The 22,010-nt window shown below is 42.3% G+C and overlaps 4 protein-coding genes across 16 annotated transcripts; all 4 read left to right on the top strand.

The window, feature by feature from the left end:
- Positions 1 to 569: 569 nt before the first annotated feature.
- LOC112295574 (conserved oligomeric Golgi complex subunit 1) lies at positions 570 to 5,779 on the top strand. Of its 2 annotated transcripts, none has more exons than XM_090244500.1 (6): positions 570 to 3,030; positions 3,190 to 3,384; positions 3,673 to 3,962; positions 4,153 to 4,335; positions 4,492 to 4,652; positions 5,103 to 5,779. In XM_090244500.1, exons 1-5 carry the CDS (start codon positions 754 to 756, stop codon positions 4,538 to 4,540), a joined length of 2,994 nt encoding a protein of 997 aa, XP_090100626.1. In that variant the 5' UTR covers positions 570 to 753; the 3' UTR covers positions 4,541 to 4,652; positions 5,103 to 5,779. The 2 variants fall into 2 exon arrangements, with proteins under 2 accessions (XP_090100626.1, XP_073396796.2); XM_073540695.2 differs by having other exon boundaries at positions 604 to 3,030; positions 4,486 to 4,652.
- A 4,746-nt stretch (positions 5,780 to 10,525) lies between these two features.
- Positions 10,526 to 13,102, top strand: LOC112295029 (putative xyloglucan 6-xylosyltransferase 5). Its single transcript, XM_024546130.3, has 2 exons — positions 10,526 to 12,025; positions 12,132 to 13,102. Exons 1-2 carry the CDS (start codon positions 11,122 to 11,124, stop codon positions 12,629 to 12,631), a joined length of 1,404 nt encoding a protein of 467 aa, XP_024401898.1. The 5' UTR covers positions 10,526 to 11,121; the 3' UTR covers positions 12,632 to 13,102.
- Positions 13,103 to 13,989: 887 nt separating this feature from the next.
- Positions 13,990 to 16,605, top strand: LOC112295031 (uncharacterized). 12 transcript variants are annotated; one of them, XM_073540693.2, is made up of 7 exons: positions 13,990 to 14,211; positions 14,377 to 14,488; positions 14,583 to 14,773; positions 14,910 to 14,985; positions 15,233 to 15,329; positions 15,629 to 15,913; positions 15,999 to 16,605. In XM_073540693.2, exons 1-3 carry the CDS (start codon positions 14,071 to 14,073, stop codon positions 14,648 to 14,650), a joined length of 321 nt encoding a protein of 106 aa, XP_073396794.1. In that variant the 5' UTR covers positions 13,990 to 14,070; the 3' UTR covers positions 14,651 to 14,773; positions 14,910 to 14,985; positions 15,233 to 15,329; positions 15,629 to 15,913; positions 15,999 to 16,605. The 12 variants fall into 12 exon arrangements, with proteins under 12 accessions (XP_073396794.1, XP_073396791.1, XP_073396793.1 ...); XM_073540690.2 differs by lacking the exons at positions 14,910 to 14,985; positions 15,233 to 15,329 and adding an exon at positions 15,330 to 15,468; XM_073540692.2 differs by lacking the exon at positions 14,910 to 14,985.
- Positions 16,606 to 18,445: 1,840 nt separating this feature from the next.
- On the top strand, positions 18,446 to 20,869 carry LOC112295030 (uncharacterized). The gene is made up of 3 exons (XM_024546131.3): positions 18,446 to 19,201; positions 19,779 to 20,212; positions 20,567 to 20,869. The coding sequence occupies exons 1-3, from the start codon at positions 18,737 to 18,739 to the stop codon at positions 20,712 to 20,714; spliced, it is 1,047 nt and encodes a 348-aa protein (XP_024401899.1). The 5' UTR covers positions 18,446 to 18,736; the 3' UTR covers positions 20,715 to 20,869.
- The last annotated feature ends 1,141 nt before the right edge of the window (positions 20,870 to 22,010 follow it).

Raw genomic sequence — 22,010 nt, 5'->3', positions numbered from 1 at the left:
CCTAAGTAAGATTAATAACAAATCATACGTATCTAAGTTTCGTTGGACTGTAGACGTGAGCGAAGTAATACAAATCCAGAATAATCCAGAATCTGTTCTGGATCACGAATGAAAAACACATTGAGCAAGTTCATCCATCCACATATGCACCGAATTCTATCCATCCATCACGCACATCGTTCCATCCATCCCTCAACCTATTCATCCGCCACCACGGCAATCTATTCATCCACTGATATCATCCATATATTTACACGTCTGTTCCATCATTCATTTATTCAGTCATTCATTCATCCATTTATTCATCTTCCGTTGTGGAGTCGGCAGGTGCTGTGTGTGCCAGTGTGTCCCTCGGCATGGAAACTCTACGCTACTGTACAAGAATTCTAGCCTAATGCTACTGCTTGTCTAACACTCACCGATGTTATACACATCTTTGCGTAGCAGCGTATTCTCTTTCTCTCTGACCTCAATAGTTCACAGAATCGTTGACCAACGATGCATTCCTGGCTACAATGTAGCACGTTGTTGTTGATCCACTTCTATCGCAGTGTTCTGAAGAGTTTGGTATGTAATTTGTAGGCTCGTAGAGTTCTTGTTCTGTTGTTTCGGGTTTAATTGTTATGGTCTTGGGGATGGATCGGGAGCGGGAGAGAGTAAGGGTGGAGGAGCAGTGAATGCGAGAGAAGGTGTGATGAAGTTTTGATGCGGTGAGGAATTGATTGTAGAGGAGGAGAAGGGAAGGGGGTGAAGATGAGAGGGGGCAGGTTCCAAGCTAAGAGCAATGAGGATGCCAATGTGCGGAATGCGGAGGCATTGTTCGAGACTAGGACGGTCGTAGAGATCCGTGAAGTGGAAGCTCACACGCGCGATGAGATCGAGGAGAAGAAAGAGGAGCTGCGGCAACTCGTGGGTGCCAGTTATCGCGACTTGATCGAGTCTGCGGATTCGATTTCGCTCATTAAGCAGTCATGTCAGGCAGTAGTGGCCAACATTGGCAAGATGGAGGGGGGATTCGAGGATTTGAAGCGGAGTGTGACTGTGAATGTCTTGACACCTGCTGCGGATATCGAGCGAAAGAGGAGAGGGAGCCTGTACGAAGTTGGCTCTAGGGTTAAGTATCTCGTGGATACGCCAGAAAAAATCTGGGGGTGTCTGGACGAGCATATGTATTTGGAGGGTGCGGAGCGGTACTTGAGAGCCAAGGAAGTGCACTCGATTTTAACTGGGATTGGAGCAAAGGAGGAGCTGCTTGGGAGATTTCCGCTGCTGCGCCAGCAATGGACCTTGATTGAGAGGTTTCGTGGGCAAATTTCGAAGCGTAGCAAGGATAGATTGCAGGAGCCGGGATTGAGTCTTGTAAATTATGCGGTTGCTTTGGCCGCTTGCGGCATCATTGATGAGCTTAATTCCTCGCAGGTCTTCGCTCTGTCTCTGGAATCGTGCAAGTTGTGGTTAAGGTCGCACCTGCGTGCTTGGGTGCAGGGTAGGAATTCTGGGGATAATAGAGAAGGGATTGATATTGCGACGGATGTAGCGACTTCCCTTTGCAAGTTGATGCATATGATTCAGACCTCCGTGTGCCAAATCGGGGTGTTGTTTTTGGAGGTTTCGACTGGAAAGATGCCCCTGCTTTACAGTACTGTCCTGGCAGCTCCGCCCGGTTCACAGCTCTTTGGAGGTATCCCTAATCCCGAAATGGAAGTGGCGGCGTGGAAGAAATATAGAGAGAAGCTCGAGAGCAGCATGGTCTCTTTGACAGGATCATACATTTCGGATGCCTGCGTGTGGTGGCTTAAGGATTGCGCTGAAGAAATTGCTGTAGAATCGCGACCACTGATAGCGCTGCTAAAAACGGGTAAGGGATTGGCTGATGTCGAGAGCCTGGTACGCGATGGTATGAATAAACAGGATGCATTAGCAGAGAGCCTTGACTGGCTGCAAGGCACTTTTGGAAAATTCATAGACTCTCCATGGGACTGTTTATGTGAGCTCCTTTTGAAGGCTCCCACAAATCTATGGGACAAGTTATTTGAGGAATTGTTTACCAACCAAATGAAGGTGATTATAAACGGGGGTTTCGAGAAAATCAACGTGAAGGAGATGATCGATAATTGCCTAGAGGTAATAGGACCAACTGCTGCCGTAGAAGGCACTAAGAAGAAGCAAGTGTCAACGGCAGATGCAAGTAGAATCGTTCTCCAAGAGTTGGATCCTAATTACGACGGAAAGCTACATTGGAAATCTGGCAATGTAGAGACTGAGTGGGATGGTGACGCCCGATTCTTCTTCACTCCAGAAGTCACGAATGTGAGGCACAAAGTAGACGAAAGTCTGAATTTGATACTTCAGGACTTAGTAAGCTTTTTGCAAGGGCCTCACATGCAGGTAAGAACTGATTTAGTAGCGCCCTATCTACAGGAACAATGTTTCAGGTGGGTATCTTCTACAACCTTGGTCATTGAAACTCGGCTTTTGAAGCTTTCGGAAAATATGGCAAAAGCAGCTACGGAAGCATTGAATCTGAGTGTGGAGAGTCCAAAACAAGTGTTGGAAGTCAATTCGCATAGTAGACCTGTCAGTAAAAGTGGTATCAACATTCACGCATCCAAGACAGGAAATACTTCCAAGGTGTTTGAACAAGCTTTATTCCTGGGACGACTTTCTGCAGCATTAGGAGAGCATTCTACTTCTCTGCCTTCCCTTTTGGGGTCCTCATCATGGAACACTCCTCTTCGTCAAACCTCAACCAAGGTTCCGTACCAAATGACGAGGCAATCATTGTGGTCTGAGACAAACTCTAGTTTTGAGGGTTCTGTAAAGCGGTCTTCCAGAAGAGGAGTCAGAGATACGTCACTGCCAACTTCTGATGATGGAGGAGCAAAATTGCGGGAATTGCGAAGTGGATTAAGACAGCAGAGCATTGCTGCCCACCAGATTTGGATTCGTTGGAGCACTGATAATTTGTCTGGCAATCTCTTGAGAGATCTGCATCTAGATGAATGCTTGTCGACTCTCACACCTCTCAAGGTAAATTCGTATGTTTCTCACCTCTGAGCTATAAACATGCAATTCCTTTAAGCTTTTTTATTATGCCAAATCATGGTTGAGGTGTACATTGATCATTTGAAATATAACTTTTCTACGTCATTTCATCAGCTTAATTCAATTCCACTTGTTGTTCTGAAGGGATGGGAAGAGACTGTAATCAAGTCCATTGGAGACGAAGCCGAAGAAGTGGACGCGCATATATCAGTGCCAGCTATGCCGTCACCTTACGTCGTTGCATTCTTGTTCGCTGGTTGCCAAAAGATCCATCGGATTGGTGACCATGTTCTAGATAGAGCTGTTTTGGAGTTGTTTGCTTGGGAACTTTTAGAGAAGGTAAGCTTTTACTGGTTATCTCACAAATGCCACCGCTCCCTAAATCCTACATACGATTAATGAATGCTTGATTTTAATATTTCTCGCAAATTTTAATACTTGTGCGAACTTTTTCGTTAGAGCATTACTCAATTCTATTATCATGATCCTCAGTATGGCATGTTTTTATCATTGAAACCAGATTGATAACAGACCAACAGCATGCTGTGTAATGTCAGTTCATTGTTTAAATGTTGATTGTTGGAAACGGTACTTACCCTGATTGATGTCTCGAAATTGTGGAGGCAGGTTTTGATAATATATGAGAAGTTCATGTCTCATCTCTCGTTCATGAACTCGCGTGTGTCAGAGAAAGGCTTGCTGCAGCTCCTTTTTGACCTTAAGTTTCTAGCAGATGTACTTTCAGGAGGTGAAGAGGTTCGTATAGAAAGCTTAAGTGTAATTGGGACTGAGGATCTGACTCCTTCCTCTGCATTGAAGAAAGCTACGAGTTTGAAAGCAGACATTGGCCGTAAGAGATGGGTCGACAAATTGCTAAATGATTTACATAATCGCATTGATCCTATTGATTGGGCTACGTGAGTTTACTCGTCTCAGACTTTTTGTTTTCAAGACTTTAATTGCTTTTTGGAAGGTTTTGTTACCATAACAGCTAAAAAATTCAGAGTCTTTACTGGCTTTTAGGTTGCCATGCATTTGCCGTTAATTCTCATCTACTGTTTTTTCGTGGAAATGCTCATCTCGTAAACTTCGAGATGTGTCCTGCAGGTATGAGTCGTACTTGTGGGAGCAAGAGCGGCGATATTATCGAAGTTGTGCAGTGCTTTTTGGATCCCTCATCCAGCTGAAACGTCTTCATACCGATGTTCCACAGAAACTTATGTCTACTGGAGACTCTAACACACTCAACATGTCTGCAACTGTCCCACGTTTTACTTACCTTCCTATCAGGTATACACTAATCACGTTGTATTAATTGCACAATCCTTCAGTTTTACTCTTTTCGTAGTTCCCAAGATGTGGGTTTCACCCCTTTGTGCCGTTACTGAGGGCTGTGAAACTGTATTGCAAAAGGACAGATCATTAATGCATTGTTTTCAGTTACAGGAGCATCCCCAATGAGGTCTCGACGAACCCAATCACAAGAAGAGAATGATGCGATCTGGAGGGCAACAGTGCGCAGCGATGATGTCTCTACATTTTCCTTGTCCGATTCACCATCTCAGAATTCTCAAGGATCTGCCAAGCTGCTGCAGCAACTCATGGGAGTAAGTAACTGTTCTGTATGTGTGCTCATTTGCTTAGATACTGTGTGATGTCACTAGGAACTCAAGAAGTAGCGTCTAATTGATTTCAAAATCTAATTGTATCTTAACCATTGGTCAGGAAGTGAATAAGAAGGATCTGGTTATTTGAATTTTATGTAGTTTGTGCGAGGTCATTATATTTCTTCATTTGAATGAACAGGAAGAGATATCTAGTAAGCACCTTAAGGTGAAATTGATTTAAATCAGTTAACTCCTTTGAATCTTCGAAGGCCTGATCGAAATTACAGATTTCAAGCAGGAGGAAACTTCCAACCTGCTGTCGTCTACATACAAAAATCTTTTTGAAGCCGACCACTGGATATAAATTGCGTTTTGGAAATTAGACAACCCCTTCAAAACGTTTCATTCTGCAAGTGTCTTTAAGTTAACTCGGCTCAACGGAATGTGCAGGTGGGAACCAAGCTTGGAGAGGGAACGCTTGGGAAGCTACTCAGTGATGGACAAGTGAATCGCTTCAAAGACAAATCTGCTGCAGCTATTTCTACGTTTGGTGATATGCTACCAGCGCAAGCAGCGGGACTTTTCTCCTCCATTGGAAGTGCAATGAAACAAGATTCCCATAACACAATTTATTACTAGGTGTTACAGGAAGTATCGCCTCGTGAAGGGAATTGTTTCATGTGCATCCTTTCACTAAGGTTCCCTGCATGAGACTGCACAAATCCTGGAACTTCAGTCGGGGTGCATCTTCAGATGTTCTATATTAGGAGCATGTATATGTCGATAACAAATTCCGGATGCTCAGCATGAAGGAAATTGAAAGACACTAGGATTTGGAGATTGAAAGACACTAGGATTTGGAGGGTTACTGGCAGAAATGAAATTGTTATTGATGTTTTGTGGAAATGTCCACGTGTTTTGGGGGACGTTTATAAGTAGTGGATCACTGGATTAATCGTGAAATATTACGATTCTAATCGCAATGCAGGTTATCTTGGCTGCAGTTGACAAACCATGAAACATAGATTCTAAGTGCAAGGCCAACCTTGTGACACAGTCAGTATCCTCTGCAAAGACCCCAAATATATTTTGATTGAAGAACATAAGACTAATCATTTTCCGATTCATGGTTCTGGTATACAATATGTGCAATTATGCTGAAGCCTAGCTTTATGCGCTGACCTTCAGATTGATATTAAAAATGACATCATAGCGAACTCATGAGATAGTTGAAGAATCAAGCGTTAATGAGATAAATGATTGTGTAACTAGGATTAATGGAAATCTTCGCAGGAATTTGGTTCATGCTATTTTTTTCTCGCACCGTATTTGAGCTCGTTGCCCCCCTCCATTTGTTAGAAAGTTTAAGTGGAAGTGAGTCCTGAGAGTATGATCTACAGCACATATCGTATTACAGAGCTTGCAATCTTAGAAGCCCTTTGGGAGAAATTTCGGGTTCAGCTTATTCTGGGGTAGGAGGACGGCTTTATCGGATATCTAATTTACAAGTATTTGTGGTGCATAGTTTCTTTGGATATGTCATATGTGGTCACTTATTCTCATTTCGCTTGTACCATCTGACTAACTTTCTTAACATGTTTGTTAGGAGGAAGTTCAAATTATCGAAATACAAAATTGAATGAAACCCTGGTGAAGGCGATGGGGTTTTCTTATGATAAGGGGGGTGATTGGGAGATACTAGCATGTACTCATAACATTGTGCTCCGGCTCAAGGTTGTATAAATTTCATGTTGTATGAAACAATATCTGACATAGATTTTTACTGAGATTGTTCTCTTCTATGAATCACGTTCCAGACATGTCTTTTGAATTTGTGTCTGTTTGCTTCATGGCTACAAATGACATGACAAATTTTGCTCATTGTCATCCTTGCTTTGCTGTCTCTATCGCCGTACTTTATTGGGGTGGTGAGTGCTTGCTGCCTTGGTGGTGAGTGCTGCTTTGACGTGGCTACATTCTTCTCGCCACGTCTCTTGTGCTGTCATGCTAGCATTGAAGCATGTGCATTTCGACGTTTGAAGTTTTGCATCGTTTTTATCTAGGACTCTTCACTTTTTCTTTTTTTGTTTGTTTGTTTTTTATTCCTTGGAAAACTTCTGAAGATGACAATATTTATGATTGAGAAACCGTGTGATGTTTGTAGGTGGAGTTTGCTGGAGAAATTTTTGCATGAGCGATAGAGGAATTCAAGGCATCTTCAGGCAACCCCTACCAGTCTGCCGTGATCTCCTTTGCCAACTTCACTTGAGGGTATAATTCACTGACAACAGTTCTCTAGTGTCTGTTTGTGGTTTGTGGTTTGTGGCTTGTGACGTTGATTCTTTTCTGTAAGAACTATAATGTGGCTAAATACTCGTAATCTTCCTCAAAGCGGTAAACCGGCATGGTGATGATGGGCTAATTTGTACATGGCTATGTTTGCAACGCTTCAACTCTATTACTGTTAATGTATCAGGCAGTATCTGCTACTTAACATCGCAGGAGGGGGAGCATAATGTAGCCGGCATCGTATCCATGTTTGCAGCAAAGACATGGTACCTTTGAGAACGCCTTCAATGTTTTGATAACTGGACTAGAAATATCATGAAACTTTTTGCAAGTTGCAAAGTTTTCTACTTTCAGTTCTATTCTGTTATCAGGTTAACTTGATAATTTTCTGTTGAATGGACACTTAGGATATCGTTACAGTGGAAGTTCGTTTTACCCTGACTGAATATATTTGAACCCTTTTGTTGGGGTTAAATGGGTTTGCGAGATAGGTGGATAGATCTCTATTTGTGACTGGATTTGATTCTGACTATGACACAGCCTGGAAAACCAACTTTGATCCCTTCAATTATCAGATACCAACCAGGTACGTGAATCATGTATCTTGATTTTTTATTTTTCATTATTTGAGTTGTGATTTTCGAGAGAAATTTCGCGCTTGACTTCGCCTGGGACGTCGAAGCACTGCGGGGGGCTCCATCTTGTGATATTCTGGCTATTTGTATACGTTACTTTAATTTTCATAGATTCTATCCTCTTCATACTTATGTGTTGTGATTTGACGTCATGAAGATTAAAACTTTGATCAAATAACTTTATTACCGAGAATGTGTACATTTTATATGCTGCTCAACCCTCTGGTACATTAAAAGTGCTCTATACCGTGTATTTCAAACAAGCCTTGCGACAAATGAGAGTGGCCTGTAGCAGTGTCTTCACCTTTAGATCTGCGCTGTTGAACTCAAGATACTGGAAAAATCATTCACAATGATCTTATGAAACAGTTTGTAGAAGAGGCTGGAGGACAAGAGACGCGTATGGATGGTGAAGCCTTAACTGTACTTGATCGTTCTTTAATCGTCTGCAATGGAGCTATTCACGGCAGGGTTTCTCCAATTACTGGTCGTAACTAGTACCCAACCGAAATTATTCACTCACACTCCTCTGTGAGATAGGCTCTAGTTTGTACTTGTGTAACCTTCTAGTTTCTCCACATCTGCATCATTCTTAAGTGTTGGACCCGTTTGCTTCTGGCCTATTCGACGGCAGCTACTAGAAAAGATCCTAACCACCTCCGACAAGCTGATTGTGGATGGCTTGGACTTCTCACAATGGATGAGGCAGTCGTCTAAGGCAGCAGTTCAATTCTCCTCGCAATGCACGCTCCCTGTAGGCTTCGACTAGTGATCAGTGATTCTTGATCAAATGGATACAAAGCTACGGTTCAGTAAGTTCGGGTGCCCCCCGTCGAGCCTCTTGCCCGAACTTTCTTCAACATCTTTAGTATCAGAAGTATTGCACAAACCTGAGAAAAGTTAAGTACATTTTCAAGACGTTGGAGGCTAGTGCCTTTGTCATTGTCACTCCGACATCAAACCCATCGGTAGACTCTACATCGGGTCTTGAATGTTTTGGCAAACTTCTTGTGGAACCAGCATTATTTCAGCAAAGTGTTGTATATTCGAAGAACCAGCTTCCACGTCGGCACTCAGACCGATGTCCGAACTCTACCCACCAGTAGAATACGTCCTTGTTCAACAATCCTCAGCAATTCTTGCCCTTCTATTTTTAACAGCTAAAGATTCACTCTCTCCATGCGGTTGACTTTACCCAGGACGCGAGAGCCTCCAAATGCGTGGGCAGTGAAAAGTGTGGCGGCTTAATTGAGATGGAGATGAGTCCTGTGCCTAACGAAGTCACCAGTCTTCCCCCGAAGCTGCTGGTGAGCCGCTTCAAAAAATTTAAAGCGCCCCTGAAAAGTCGACGATGCTTCTTCGTGTGATTGCAGAAAGACTAACTTAGAAACCTTAACTTTGCACGCTTGTTCCAATGTAGGGGGGCGGATCAGCGGCTATTCCATGTCAAGGGGTGAAATCGCCATTATACAGGTGTACAACTGTAAGCACAGGAGGATAACATTCTTGCTACATTTTTGGAAAATTGCAGCCCGTTATCGAGATACGATATTAAGCAACCCTCTACTGAGTTAGCAGAAATGGTCATGGCTGGGTATTCTCCGGACGATCGGCTTGTATCAGCAGCATCCACGACATTGTCAAGATTTCTGTCGAATCCCGTGGGATACAGAACACCTTGTCCTGGTGACAGCTGCCCGGTAGGGTAGACCATCCATTTCCTCTTTTGGCAAAGAAGCTACAGAAACATGAGGCTTTCCGGTGACTCTGACAAGAAAAGAGATTCAAGAGAAGCAGCAAATATTTTGTGGGGGGGGGGGATCGGAGGCTTTCTCAATGATTCATGTCGCTGAATGGCGTCCCTCGTTTAACCTACGGAGAACAGAAGAGGGTAATCACCAATCATCCAGGTTAACTCATCGTGCCAAGTAAACTTAAATCCCAAAAGTTGATGATTATTGGGTATTAGTGCGCGGCAGGTTTCTCTGGAGGGTCTACACACACGAAAAATTAAAATTAAAATTGAGATCTCCCTCTACGAACTATAATACGTACACAGTAAAAGATTCTATCACCTCGTATATAGAATACAAAGGTTATACTGTTTTGTACAGTTTCTTAATGTGGGTGTTTGCTTCAAAGCTTCAATTATCAACCTGTAAGTTGACAACTGCATGACACTTGACATTACCACTGGTTTTCGTGCCAATTATACACTGGTTAGCATATCATGGAATCTCTTGTAATGGGCGCTGATTAGGCACGTCCCAGGAATCTCACACCTCCGTTGCGCGATGAGAGAGAAACGGTGGTTTTGACACTGCATCGTTCCACCCACCTGGTCAAAAACAGTGGAGAAGGACAAAGGTGCGGTCGACAGAATCACCTCCGCAACGAATGATCAGGTTCCTGCAACTAAACTGGTGCCGCCACCATCGGCGTGGTAAAGCCTACAGAGTTTCCATCGAGTACTGTAGATCACCACTTTCCTTCACCGTATGGTTCACACCGGCTTTCTCCAGAGCCCTCGATTCGTCCAGAGCTGTGGTGCACAGTGGATGGGAGGGTGCGCTCCGGAGCTGCTGGACTCACCTCTGTACCTTGTATGGTCAAGTCAAAGACCGCCCGTTAGCGACTTTGCACGCTGGTGATAGCTAGGCAGTAAACATTCTTACTCTACGTGGGGATATTCAAAACAAAGACAGCGGGGGTTGCAATTTAAAAATGATGAGATGAGCCGATAATAAACTCATATTTCGCCGAGGATACTCACTCAGGGCCACTAGGTATAGGTGACGGCGCGCGTTCTACCGCTTCCACCCGACAGCCCCCAAGTCCTACCATCAAGCCCATGCAGCTCATTTTGTCGCAGCACACGCCCAACTCCTCCCAACAAAAGCTCGTCACTACGTCGCCATTAAATGCGATCTCGGCCGTCCGCTTGTCTTGTTTAATGCTGGGTCTCCCACTGTTAAAGTCTATAGTCTGAGATTGCATTTATTGCTTGACGTCGGTTTTCCGGCTCCGGGGGTCTTCGTGCTTCTGGATTCAGCTCACGGTTCGCTGAATTTCGTGACCAGTGGAGGTCTACTGGACGGAGAGGATTTAAAGCAAATGTAGCGCGTTTGATGTAAGATAGATGTCCTTCCCATATTGTCGTTAACAGCTGTACACTTGAGTATTTATCGCAAGCAAGCTTTCTTCGACTGGTCGGCACTCTGGGGTTTGAGTGACTTGGTCGCGATCGATCGCGCTTAGGAGTCGGTTTTTGTCTGTAGCTGGTTTCGACTACTTATGTAGAAACCGGAGATTGATGATAATTTGAAGCAAAAACCTGCTCAACGAGGGAGTCCATTGTTGTGGAATTTGTGGAACTTGCCTTACCGAGTATAACTCTACCCATTGTTGTGTTGCCGACCTGTTCTCTCATTTATGTTTGTAGAGTTGATCAGATTCTAGAGCTGGACCTTGCAATGACAGATTAGCACGGTTGTGAGCGATCTCTCTTCAGCAGAGATTCACATTTGTAACCGACTTCGGACACCATGAGTCGCCAACTTTCTACCGACGCTTTCCAGTTCAAACTGCAATCCTACAGTCCGAGCCGTTTCCTGACGACGCCCAAGGGTCGTAGGATGATGAAGACGGTGAATACCTTCAAGGTTACCATTCTGTGCGGGTTGATCACCATTCTGGTGTTGCGAGGGACCATGCAGGCCGGACCTACCCTGCCAGACAGCATCACTGATTCCGAGGTGGAACGTGTGCGTGTGAGGTCCTCCGCAAGGGCGCGAATGCTGGCCCAGGTTGAAGAAGGTGATAGCAGCAGCTCTGGCGGTGAGGAAGCATTGACTTCTCGTAAATCTGTGCAGCACGAGAAGTGGGATCCCAAGACACCTTACACTCTAGGCCCAAAAATCTCTGACTGGGACGCGCAACGGAAGTTTTGGAACACGATGAATCCTGGGATGAATAAGACTCGCACTGGCAAGCCCAAGTTGCTGCTGGTCTCGGGATCGCAGCCTGGGCCTTGCGGCAATCCCATGGGCGACTTCTACTATTTGAAGTTCTTGAAGAACAGGATTGACTACGCCCGTATCCATGGTCTCGAGATTTTTTACAACATGGCCATGTTTGACAACGACATGACCTCGTTTTGGGCCAAGCTTCCGCTGCTGCGAAAGCTGATGGTGAATCACCCCGACGTGGAGTGGATATGGTGGATGGACAGTGACGCTGTCTTCACAGACATGACCTTCGAGATGCCCATGCACAAGTATGAGGGGAAGAATCTAGTCGTCCACGGGTTTCATAATCTCTTGTACGAAGAGCAACGGTGGATTGCTTTGAACACTGGGAGCTTCCTCATCAGGAACTGTCAGTGGTCTTTAGATTTGCTCGATGCGTGGGCGCCGTTTGGACCCGAAGGAGAAACCAGGGTTAAAGCAGGTTCAGTTTTCTCTTCTTCTCTGAGGGTGCTGCCTACAATTTACTTATTTCTTCTACAATTGCAGTATCTTTTACTGACGATCCTTCTAGCGGGTTTTGGTCGCAGGGAAAATGCTGACGGCGAAGTTGGTTGATCGTCCCGATTTCGAAGCCGACGACCAGTCCGCCCTTGTCTATCTCCTGCTCTTCGATGATCCGAAATGGAAGCTGAAGACGCACATTGAATGGGAGTTCTATCTCCACGGTTACTGGAAGTACTTAGTTTACAAATACGAGGATTTGATGAGTAAGAGCCGGCCAGGGTTCGGGGACGACCGGTGGCCCTTGGTGACGCACTTCGTAGGATGCAAACCCTGCCAGGAAGCTGTGACTACCAAATTGGACGAGTGTCTCGCACAGATGGAGCGAGCTTTCAATTTTGCAGATAACCAGGTGCTTGAGAAATACGGGTACACCCATCGTTCTCTTGGGTCCTTCAAGACGCAGCGCATTCGCAAAGATTCCCCTGATCCATTGGGCTTGCTAGAGGAAACTCTACCCGCGCTGGAGAAACCTCAAAACAGCACCGCCCCTAAACACCAAGCTAAGGATCTCCTGCAGCATTGAAGCGACTCGCTGAGCACCTTCACAATCAAAAACTTTCACTTAGTTTGAGGCGAATGCCCTAAACATGACATACACTAGATCTTCACGCCAAGGATAAAAGCGGTTGCTCGTTGTTATTGCGATGCTCCATTCATGTATTGCACGTGTTTTCGGGTCGTCAATTCTATCCCGAGCCACGGCGATCGCAGTGCTCTGTAGATTTGTCGATAAGCAGAACCGTAATTTAGCCTGACGCGCTTCGTTGAGAGCTTCCGGCAAGCCAGACCCAGTGCAATCTGTACAGGACTGTGTACCTTGCGACGAAATCCACACTCCTCTCGAGGTCTTTCTCACTCCCAACCATTCTCTGCAATCCAACATACTGTAATTCTTGGGCAAAGGTCCACTTGGGTTTTTGGGTTCCCCTCATCGAAGAGCATCTTCTGAGAGGAGTATTACAAAATAAAACAACTTGCATGTGCAGCTCCAGTACGCTCTTCTTCGATGGAGATGATGATACACACAGAGATTCTGTGTTCTTCTAATATCAATTTCTTTGTCTCGACGAAACCGATTTTGCATAGTTTCTGCATACTTTGCAATTGGCATCACCATACAGTTCGATGATAAAGATCAGAGCAAAAATGCAAAGGAACTCTGAGTCTAGAATGGATGCAACTTTGACGATTCGATATCTAGACGCAGCGCACATCCAAATCTGAGATGAATGTTGTACAACGCTGTATTCGCCGACGCACAACCAGCCCCGACCGGAATCGGAGCAACCGTTTTCATTCAAGGTTTGATTGTGCGTTGCATCTAGATTACGAATCGTCACATTTGCATCCATTTCAGACTTAGAGTTCCTTTGCATTTACTCTGATCGTCATCATCGAAGTCTATGGTGAAGCCAATTGTGAAGCATGCAGATAGCAGATGAGACAATATTTATTTTTTATACCTTGATTCTAAAATTTATACATTTATATAGTAACCATACACCACAGGAAAAGTACATGTATATAATAACTTAATTAATTCTAAAAAGAAAAGTATAATATGTTTCTTACACTTTGTAACTTATACGTTTTGAATGACTTTGCATTACATACTCAATTGAAAATGGTTGAGTTTGTGCGCTGAAAAAAGAGAAGAAAAGAAAAATAGGAATACTATTTTTGAGACACAAATTTTTATTAAGCGTGTTTACTCATAAAATTTGAATACGAGAAGTGTTGAGTTTTCTAAACTATCCCTGCTTTCTAAACTAGTGCAAAAGTAGGTGGGAACTCGTGAGAGCAAATTCTGTGTAAAACCGGGTGGGGTGAAGACGACCGTTTCGGGTGGAATCCACCTCCGTTCATGAATTTCCCTCAAAAAGAGCGGAGAAGGAAAGGCCTCAGCAGCGTGTTTGTTCTGTTTGTTTGTTGTTGTCCATGGCTCGTGAGGCAGTTTGAGCAATGGCGATGAGGAAAACGAAATTCAAACAGCAAGGTCCTCGGCGAGCCTTGGTGGGGCGGCACGGACTAGCGAAAACTGTTGGTGTTGCCGTTCAAGCTGGCGTTTGTTACCCTCTAGACACATTGAAGTCGCTCCAACAGGTATATCCCTAAACCCCTAAACCCTGGCTGGAATCAGTACAATGCTTTAACTCTCTTGAGATATAGCGGATTGTGACGAAATCCTTTAAGTTTGGAAGTTGGATAGAGCTTTAGTTTTTTTATGAGTGTGAATTTCGTGGTCCATGTGATAATCTCTGGGAGCAGGTGTCTGCAAATGCAGGGGACAATGCAGGACTAAACATTGTTGTTGATTCGAAGAAAGGAAAAGGCGCGGGTACATTGGCTTCTGGAATGAGGTCAACTGTTGGAGTAACAGGTCAGTGTGATAAGTTGCTCTCATCATCGAGGTGAAGTGATATGGACCTGGGATTCAGGTGGTGCTTAACATTTCCAGCCTTTACTGTGTGCAGGGTTGTATGGAGGATTAGGGTGGCACGTTTTGGGGAGGTTGCCTGCGCTTGGCACGCAGTACGCTTAGAACGCTTGTTTCGGTGTGTACGAGCTATGTTGCGCTTTCGCCACAGGTAGCTCATACCACCACGTCGGAAACGGGTTATCTTGGCACGAAGTTACGTCGTTGCAAATCCAATCCCATCTTAAGGTAATGGAACCCTTGGAGACGTCGTTTTTTTAGTTTGTTTTTAGGGCTTTATTCCTTGTAAAACGATCCTGGCTTATGAGACTGAAATTCTGCTTTGGATTTGAAATTCAATTTAAATTCCAGTAATTGTTTTCAGATGCCGAGAAATTGTTGCAGTTTATAGAGCTTCTCTGATGTGGCTATGAGATTGGGCAAACAGGCCCACGATTGAGGTTTGCATTGAGTTTTTATTTGTTTTCGATTTGAATTTAGAACTTGTTCGACACCTTGTTGTTAGTTGTCTCTCCAGCATGAATATGCTTCTCTGTCTATTAGACCTGCCAGCTTTGCACTGGTGATATTTAGTTGGGCATTATTGTGAAGATATCTTGATTGATTCAAAAGCTTCTCAAAGGGTTTGTGTTTTGCTTTGTTGTATCTCATTTCTTTTCATTTTGATTGATTGTCCACTTGCTGCAGTTCTGTTGACATGGATTGTATTCGGGATCAGTGTGCTGCTGTGCTAAATATGGCGATCGATCTGCAGTTGGGCTTGACATGAAAAAGTGGAGTTCAGGTGGGCTGAATACAGTGATCTGGAGTGGCATCAAGAAATGAAGTTGAGTTGGAACAATGAAGTAGAGACACTCAACGTAGAAAGTGGATGGGACTGAATATAGAAAATAGGAGGAGTATAAAGAGAGACCAGGGCATTGGTAATTATTTATTTTCCCTTTTCTCTAGCGTCTCTTACCGTCGTTCGTCGTTTGTAGCTCTTGGCTTTGGTGTGTGGGTGTTTACGCTATAGCAGCATGGCGGCGCCTAGGACATGTGTTTTGCTGGTCTTCATATTGCTCCTGTGTATGTCTCTCCCAGGAAAGGGGTTGAGTGGCGAAAGGGAGAATGCCATGGGAACAAGAAAGCACTTCAGGCCCAAAATTCCTCTACCGCATCATCTGCCGCATCCTCTGCCGCATTTTCTGCCACATCATCTGCCGCATTTTCTGCCGCATCCTCTGCCGCGTCCTCTGCCTCTGCCAGGGGCACTACCTCCCTTGGCAGACCTTCCTCCTCTGCCAGGATTTATACCTCCTTTTCGTTTTCGTGACCCGTTTGTTACGGATTCGTCGACTTCCACGACGAGTGAACCGTAGACAAGAGGTTTGATCTTTTTCAAATGTTGATTTTAAGGTTGTAGTCCTGCACTCATTTTATTTTATTTACATCAATCGTTTGTTTTGTTCAGAAGAGCTATGCGTCATGAGGGCGACACTTTGGGAGATATAATGGATATGAAATAAACTGCCTGAAATTGAAGCCTCACGCAGCCAATTGCTTAGAAGCTTCCTGTCTTCGGAACAAAATAGCTATGGAGTTAGAAGCCTCTATCCTGGCCATGAGGAACATTGATTTTCTTTGACTTTACGCATGTTCAGATTTAGTAAAAATCACTTTCAGTCTTGTGGTAAAGTAGGCGTCATTTTGAGTCTCCACCTTCCTCGCAGCTCGGCCAAGCTTCGTCGTAACGAGTTGATGAAGTGACAGACATGGTTCTTCATGGTTAATATTGTTGTTGAATGAGAAGGGAATCTGGTTTAATGTAATGGAGTCGATTGTTTAAGTTTCAGTTACTCAGACATAGGATTGTGTTCTCCTTGTAATGTTGAAGTAAGTTAGACTGTAATTGAAGTAGAGTTATTGCAGAGTATCAAGGGTCCACAGTAGAGTCTTAGACTTTTAGATGACTTTCAGAATTTTCGCACACAAAAAGTGCATTATGTTTAATAACACTGGTTTGTTAAAAAAACAAATCTCAATGATAAAATAAAGAAAACTACCGTATGAAAACCATTGTTATTTAATTTCCAAGAAAAAAATTAAAAAACTGAAAGCATCATTCATAATGTATAAATATGTTTATAAAGTATATTTTTTGTTTTTAATACAGAAATGAATATTATTATATTATAATATATTATATTATTTTGACTATTTTTAGTGTATGTATTTTAAAACATATTTTTTAAATTTTTAATGTAGTTTTTATTGCCTATATTGTTGATTATATTTTATAAGTAAAAAAGATACAAAAACATATATATGAGTAATAAAGATATTTTTTTATTAATTAATTAAAGTATGTTTTTGTTATCATCATTATTTTAAATAAAGCTATCAATGAATGTGCAAGAAGGCAAATAAAATTTATTTGCTTCCATAGCAACAAAAACTAAGTCAATGAAGGAACAAAGAAATATATACATATATATGGTTTTTATTCTAACATTAAAAATATGTACAAATCTACTTGGCTTAATTTATAATCTTAATAGATGGGGATTTTATAAAATATGCAAGATTTTTATAATTTATGTGAAATTATCAAATTTCATATTTCTTAAGCAATGTGAGCAATAAAGGAGCATCTAGTCAATCTAAGGTGCATAAGATATGTATTGTTAATGAATAAGAGTTTTCTTGTTTGTCTCCTTTCACATTGCAATAGCCAATACCTATAGAAGTACCAAGGTGGACAAATATTTTCATTTATATAGAAAGGACACATAGGATATGTTGAATATGATAATATTTAATATTTTTATATGTATGATGAAGAGATTTTACAATAACTAATTCTAAGTTTTAATATTGGTGCCAAAAAACATATGCATGAAAGTATCAATGACATATTTTATTAGTTGTATTTATGGTGTCTGAATATTGAAAACAATAAAGATTTCATTCTATCATGGTTTTAAAAAATGTAACAAATTTGAAATTGAAAAAATTAATATACATTGTGAAAGTTTCTCAAAAACATCAAATATTGAATTGTGGTATGTAATCATTATTTTTATTTTGACATATTTGATACCCTAAAAAACTAAAGGAGTACTTTGTATCAAATGATGCCAAATGTGGCATGTATTGTACGTAAAGGATTATGTCAACCTCTGAGAATTGGTTGTATTTAACAGCCCAATGCAATTTTTTGAATGAAAGAAGCATTATATTAGAATTCTTTTAATTCATATTAAAGAATGTTTTAACAGTCAATGTAACTTTTGTTGATTTTCTTACAATAAAATCTTACATTCACACTACAAAAATCAACAGAAACATTCTCAATAAAGAAGAAGCTTCGAGAAGGCACTTACACCAAAAAACAAAAAAACAAAACAAAAAAACAAAAAACAAAAAAAAATCATCATCAAATTCCAAAAACAAGCATCACATTCCACCACTCCTTTACAGAGCACATCCCCCCCCCCCCACACACACTTTAAAGAAGTGGACGCGCAATAAAGTTTCAGGAAAGCATCATGGCCGACTTTTTATTAGACCCGAATACGTGGCATCCAGCTCACCAATCGGTCCATACCGACGTGGCAAGCGGGACCCCTGCGGGAGCGGGCGGGCAGAAACTTAGATTCTAAGTGCAATGCCAACCTTGTGACACAGTCAGTATCCTCTGCAAAGACCCCAAATATATTTTGATTGAAGAGCATAAGACTAATCATTTTCCGATTCATGGAGGAGGAGGCAGAGCCATCGAGAGAGCGAGAGAGCGAGAGAGCAACAGTAGCAAAGCAGTTGCGAGAAGAGAGGAGAATCCATGGTGGAGCCCAGCAGCAGCACTCTCAGGACCCCGATTTAGAACGGACCACATTGTGTTTTGTTGCTAGGGCCAGCAAGCGAGGGTTGTTGTCGTCGTCGTAGTTGCAGTCAACACCACAGCCTCGCCTCCTCCTCCCTGCTGCTGCTGCAATCCGTCTCTGTGTGCTCGTGCGCCTGTCAGGAAGGAGGGATGTAAGCTCAACGCTGTGGGTGTCTGAACGCTGGATGCGTTAGGGGTTTAGTGTGATTAGGGTTTTGTAATTTTTGCAGGTTTTCGGTACTGGGTTTCGACTCTGGTCGAGTTTTATTTTTCTTAGTCTCAGAGAGAGAGAGCGAGAGAGAGAGAGAGAGAGAGAGAGAGCAGAGATGGAGTGCATGAGGGCGATGTCATCTGTGTGTCCTGGGTCGATGGCGATCGGGGTTGGGAGATCGGACATCGCCAATGGCGTCGGTGAGGCCGTAAGTTTTCATGGCAGGTTAGAGGGACTGATGCCTCTGCGAGTGCAGAGAGTACAGGGGAGAATACAAGGGAATGGAGCTTTGAAGGGGTTCACATGGCGGAGGAGGAGTAGTGTGGCAGCTTCTTCTTCTTCTTCTGGAGTGGGGATGACTCCGGAGGAGCCGTTGGATTACAGTGTTGACAAGGCTGCCGATGATGCCGAGAAGGAGTTTGATGGTGCAAAGGAGTCAATTGGAAGCTCCGCAAAGAATTTGAAGGAGAAGGCGGGTAGTGAGCTTGGTGAGTCAAAGCAATCGTTTAGCAGCACGGTGGACGACGTCAAAGGGGAGGCGGGGAAGGCTACGAGCTCCGCCGAAGATATTCCCAATAAGGTGTGTGGTCGCTCATTTGTTGTCTTTTCGAACTGGCAGAGCGGGGTACGCTACAATTCTTTCTATAATTTGCATCAGTGGTTCACTCTCTGCTGGTATCTTGTGGTGAAGCAGAAAGAATTGAAAGTAAAATTATTCCTTGAGGTATTGGGGGATTTGCAGAATCCTGTATGGGTGTGCGTTTTGTCAACCAATGTGTGGTAGTTGTCGAGAAGGCGCTTGGGGCTTGTTGTAACCTTTGGTCTTTGCTAGGTCAGGTTTTGCATTACATCTCCGACTTACCCAGCAACACCTTTTTGTCGTTTTACAAATCACAGTGACCCTGATTTGATGAGAATTTTGTAAATGTGGAGGGTCAATAATCGCAGAGGTTATTCGGCATCCCAGGGCTTTCCGCTTTCAATCTGTTGGAACGTTGTTGTGCTTACAGTCTAGTATCCCAGACATTCTTCGAAACTCAGAAACCTCTTTGTGTTTAGAATACCTGAAGTACAAACTGGGTTTAGGAGCGTCTCTGCCAAAGGATGCGTGATGCATTGTAGTCAATAACTTTACGTGAACTTCTGTGTCTTTCTAGGAACTGGAGAGGCTGAAAGACATTACAAATCAGCTTCTAGAGCAAGCAGAGGCAGCACGACAAAAGATTGCTGCAACAGCACAGGAAACAGCTTACAAGCAGAAAGACAATCTGGCATATGTTGCAGAGAATGGACCGGAGCCAGTGAAGGAAGTTGCAGAATCAGCCCTCGATGCGCACTATTCAAAATCTGGAAAGAGCGGTTCTAAGATTCATGATTTCTGCTTAGGTATCCCCTATGGGATTTTTCTCGCTGCTGGTGGTCTGCTTTGGTTTATACTCTCAGGTGGGACTTCAGCTTTAAGGTTTGGTGTGCTTCTGGGAAGCGGTCTCCTGTACTTGAGTGTGACCAGCTTGAAGAAGTGGAAAAATGGAGAGTCTTCTATGACATACATTCAGGGCCAAGCAGCCATCACTGCCTTTATCTTCCTCAGGTTTGCTCGCCTTACTGCATTTCTTGTTACATCTTGACATGTTAAATCATCAATTTAGTCAATCCACAATCTAGTTAAGAGAATAAAACACGATTCCAAAAGTAGAGCATGTTTTGGTAATTTCCTCTTTTATTAATGCTTTTTGTGAAGAGTCACTACTTCATTCTATTTTTTTCATGAGAGTTGCAATCCCATTTTCTGCTCCAGTGTTGGATATCTCAATTTATTGATTGCCTGATTTTGGTGCTGCGAGTTAGAGATGCTCTAGGTTTCTTTTGATTGCATTCAGAGGTTTATGTTTCTTATCATGAGGCTTTTATTCTTTTATTTATTTATTTATTTATTTGGGATCAGGTACTACCGGCGATACGGTGTAAACAAAGTGTTCTTTCCCACAGGAGTTGTAGGCCTAGTAAGTGGGGCCATGTTGGCTTTCTATATTTATGTATTAGTATCTGGTGGAAATCCTCCCCCTAAGAAATCCAAGAGTCAACCGAGTTGAGAGTTCTGAGAATCTCCTCTTGGCTTTACGGATATTTATGCCTCCCTGTTAGGCAGCCACGGGAAGCTCAAGGGAGTCTTTCAATCAATGAAGCAGATACTATTCTAGACTAAGTGGGAAGAATTCGGCTGGGAATACATGATGGTTTTCGAGAACTCGCTCATGTCTGTTTTTTTTGACGAGGTAGTGTTGACGATTGAAGTGTTAAGATGGACACAAGACCTCATTCTGTACGTATGTTTAATTTCATATGACGATCTCTAACAGCTATGAAGACTAGCATCACCATCACCACGTCAACGTTCGAAAGGAACTGAAGGAAATACCTTATGGCCCAGAAGTCCAGATGTGTCAACGATAAGCTCACTAGAATCCTCATGCTTGATCCAGGTTAATCACCACCCCAGTAAGGCATTGCAAATCTTTTTCTGGAAACTCGGAGGTGTTTGAACACTTTTCCGTTCCTCGGGCGACATGATCCAGTAAAACTTTTTTCCATTCCACTCATTGTTGTTGACTTTTTTGTATGCGGTTGAAATCACATCCCACTTATCATGGCCCTGCGGAGCGCTTCGTTGAAGCCCACAAGCCCAGCAGTAATCTGCAATCCCAGTATTTTGGGATCTTGATAAATTAAGATTGTGCAAAAGAAAAAGAATCTTAAAATTCTAATAAAATTCTAAATAAATTCTAATAAAATCTTAATCAAATTTTGAATAAATCTTAAGGAAAATTTAAAATAATCATAAATAAATCCTAAAGAATTTCTAAAGAAGTCATAGAACTTAAAAGAATCTGTAAAAATTATAAATAAATATTCAAAAATTATTAAAAACAAAATTTTAAAAAATAATGAACAAATCTCAAAGAAATATTAATTAAAATCCTAAATTAATCTAAATTAAATTTTAAATTAATCCTAACCAATCTTTAATCAAATTCTAAAAAAAATCTTAACAAAATTTTTGAAAAGTTCCAAATTAAATCTTTTGTAGATTTAAATCCTTAATAACTAATAATTTAATTATTTTTCTTGACTCAAAAAAATTATACCTTTCAAGCTTTTAGTTTACAACATAAACAACAAATTTGAAGAAGATATAACTTACAAATTTGAAGAAAAATCTTATAATTTGCTCCAATATCAACCAACTTCCTTCTCCAACCTTGACCCCAATCTTTCATCACCAATATCTCTTGTGTTCACCATTCAATTGATCTCAAATCTTACACAATTTTTAAAAACCAAGTTTTTTACTAGTATGTCAAATTTTACCTTGATCTAAGAAACAAATT

This window comes from Physcomitrium patens, chromosome 18 (genome assembly GCF_059467195.1).
Source record: "Physcomitrium patens ecotype Gransden chromosome 18, ASM5946719v1, whole genome shotgun sequence".
Classification (NCBI taxonomy): domain Eukaryota; kingdom Viridiplantae; phylum Streptophyta; class Bryopsida; order Funariales; family Funariaceae; genus Physcomitrium; species Physcomitrium patens.
The sequence above is the reverse complement of the archived record's forward strand: the minus strand, read 5'-3'. Positions and strand labels throughout refer to the sequence as shown.

Coding starts and splice junctions, on each gene's coding strand:
- LOC112295031 (XM_073540684.2), top strand. CDS start 15,417: ATGGGACTGAATATAGAAAATAGGAGGAGTATAAAGAGAGACCAGGGC. Junction 15,469..15,628: donor AAAGAGAGACCAGGGCATTG/GTAATTATTTAT, acceptor TGTCTCTCCCAG/GAAAGGGGTTGAGTGGCGAA.
- LOC112295030 (XM_024546131.3), top strand. CDS start 18,737: ATGGAGTGCATGAGGGCGATGTCATCTGTGTGTCCTGGGTCGATGGCG. Junction 19,202..19,778: donor CCGAAGATATTCCCAATAAG/GTGTGTGGTCGC, acceptor GTGTCTTTCTAG/GAACTGGAGAGGCTGAAAGA. Junction 20,213..20,566: donor ACTGCCTTTATCTTCCTCAG/GTTTGCTCGCCT, acceptor ATTTGGGATCAG/GTACTACCGGCGATACGGTG.
- LOC112295029 (XM_024546130.3), top strand. CDS start 11,122: ATGAGTCGCCAACTTTCTACCGACGCTTTCCAGTTCAAACTGCAATCC. Junction 12,026..12,131: donor AGAAACCAGGGTTAAAGCAG/GTTCAGTTTTCT, acceptor TTTTGGTCGCAG/GGAAAATGCTGACGGCGAAG.
- LOC112295574 (XM_073540695.2), top strand. CDS start 754: ATGAGAGGGGGCAGGTTCCAAGCTAAGAGCAATGAGGATGCCAATGTG. Junction 3,385..3,672: donor CTTGGGAACTTTTAGAGAAG/GTAAGCTTTTAC, acceptor TTGTGGAGGCAG/GTTTTGATAATATATGAGAA. Junction 4,336..4,485: donor TTTACTTACCTTCCTATCAG/GTATACACTAAT, acceptor CATTGTTTTCAG/TTACAGGAGCATCCCCAATG.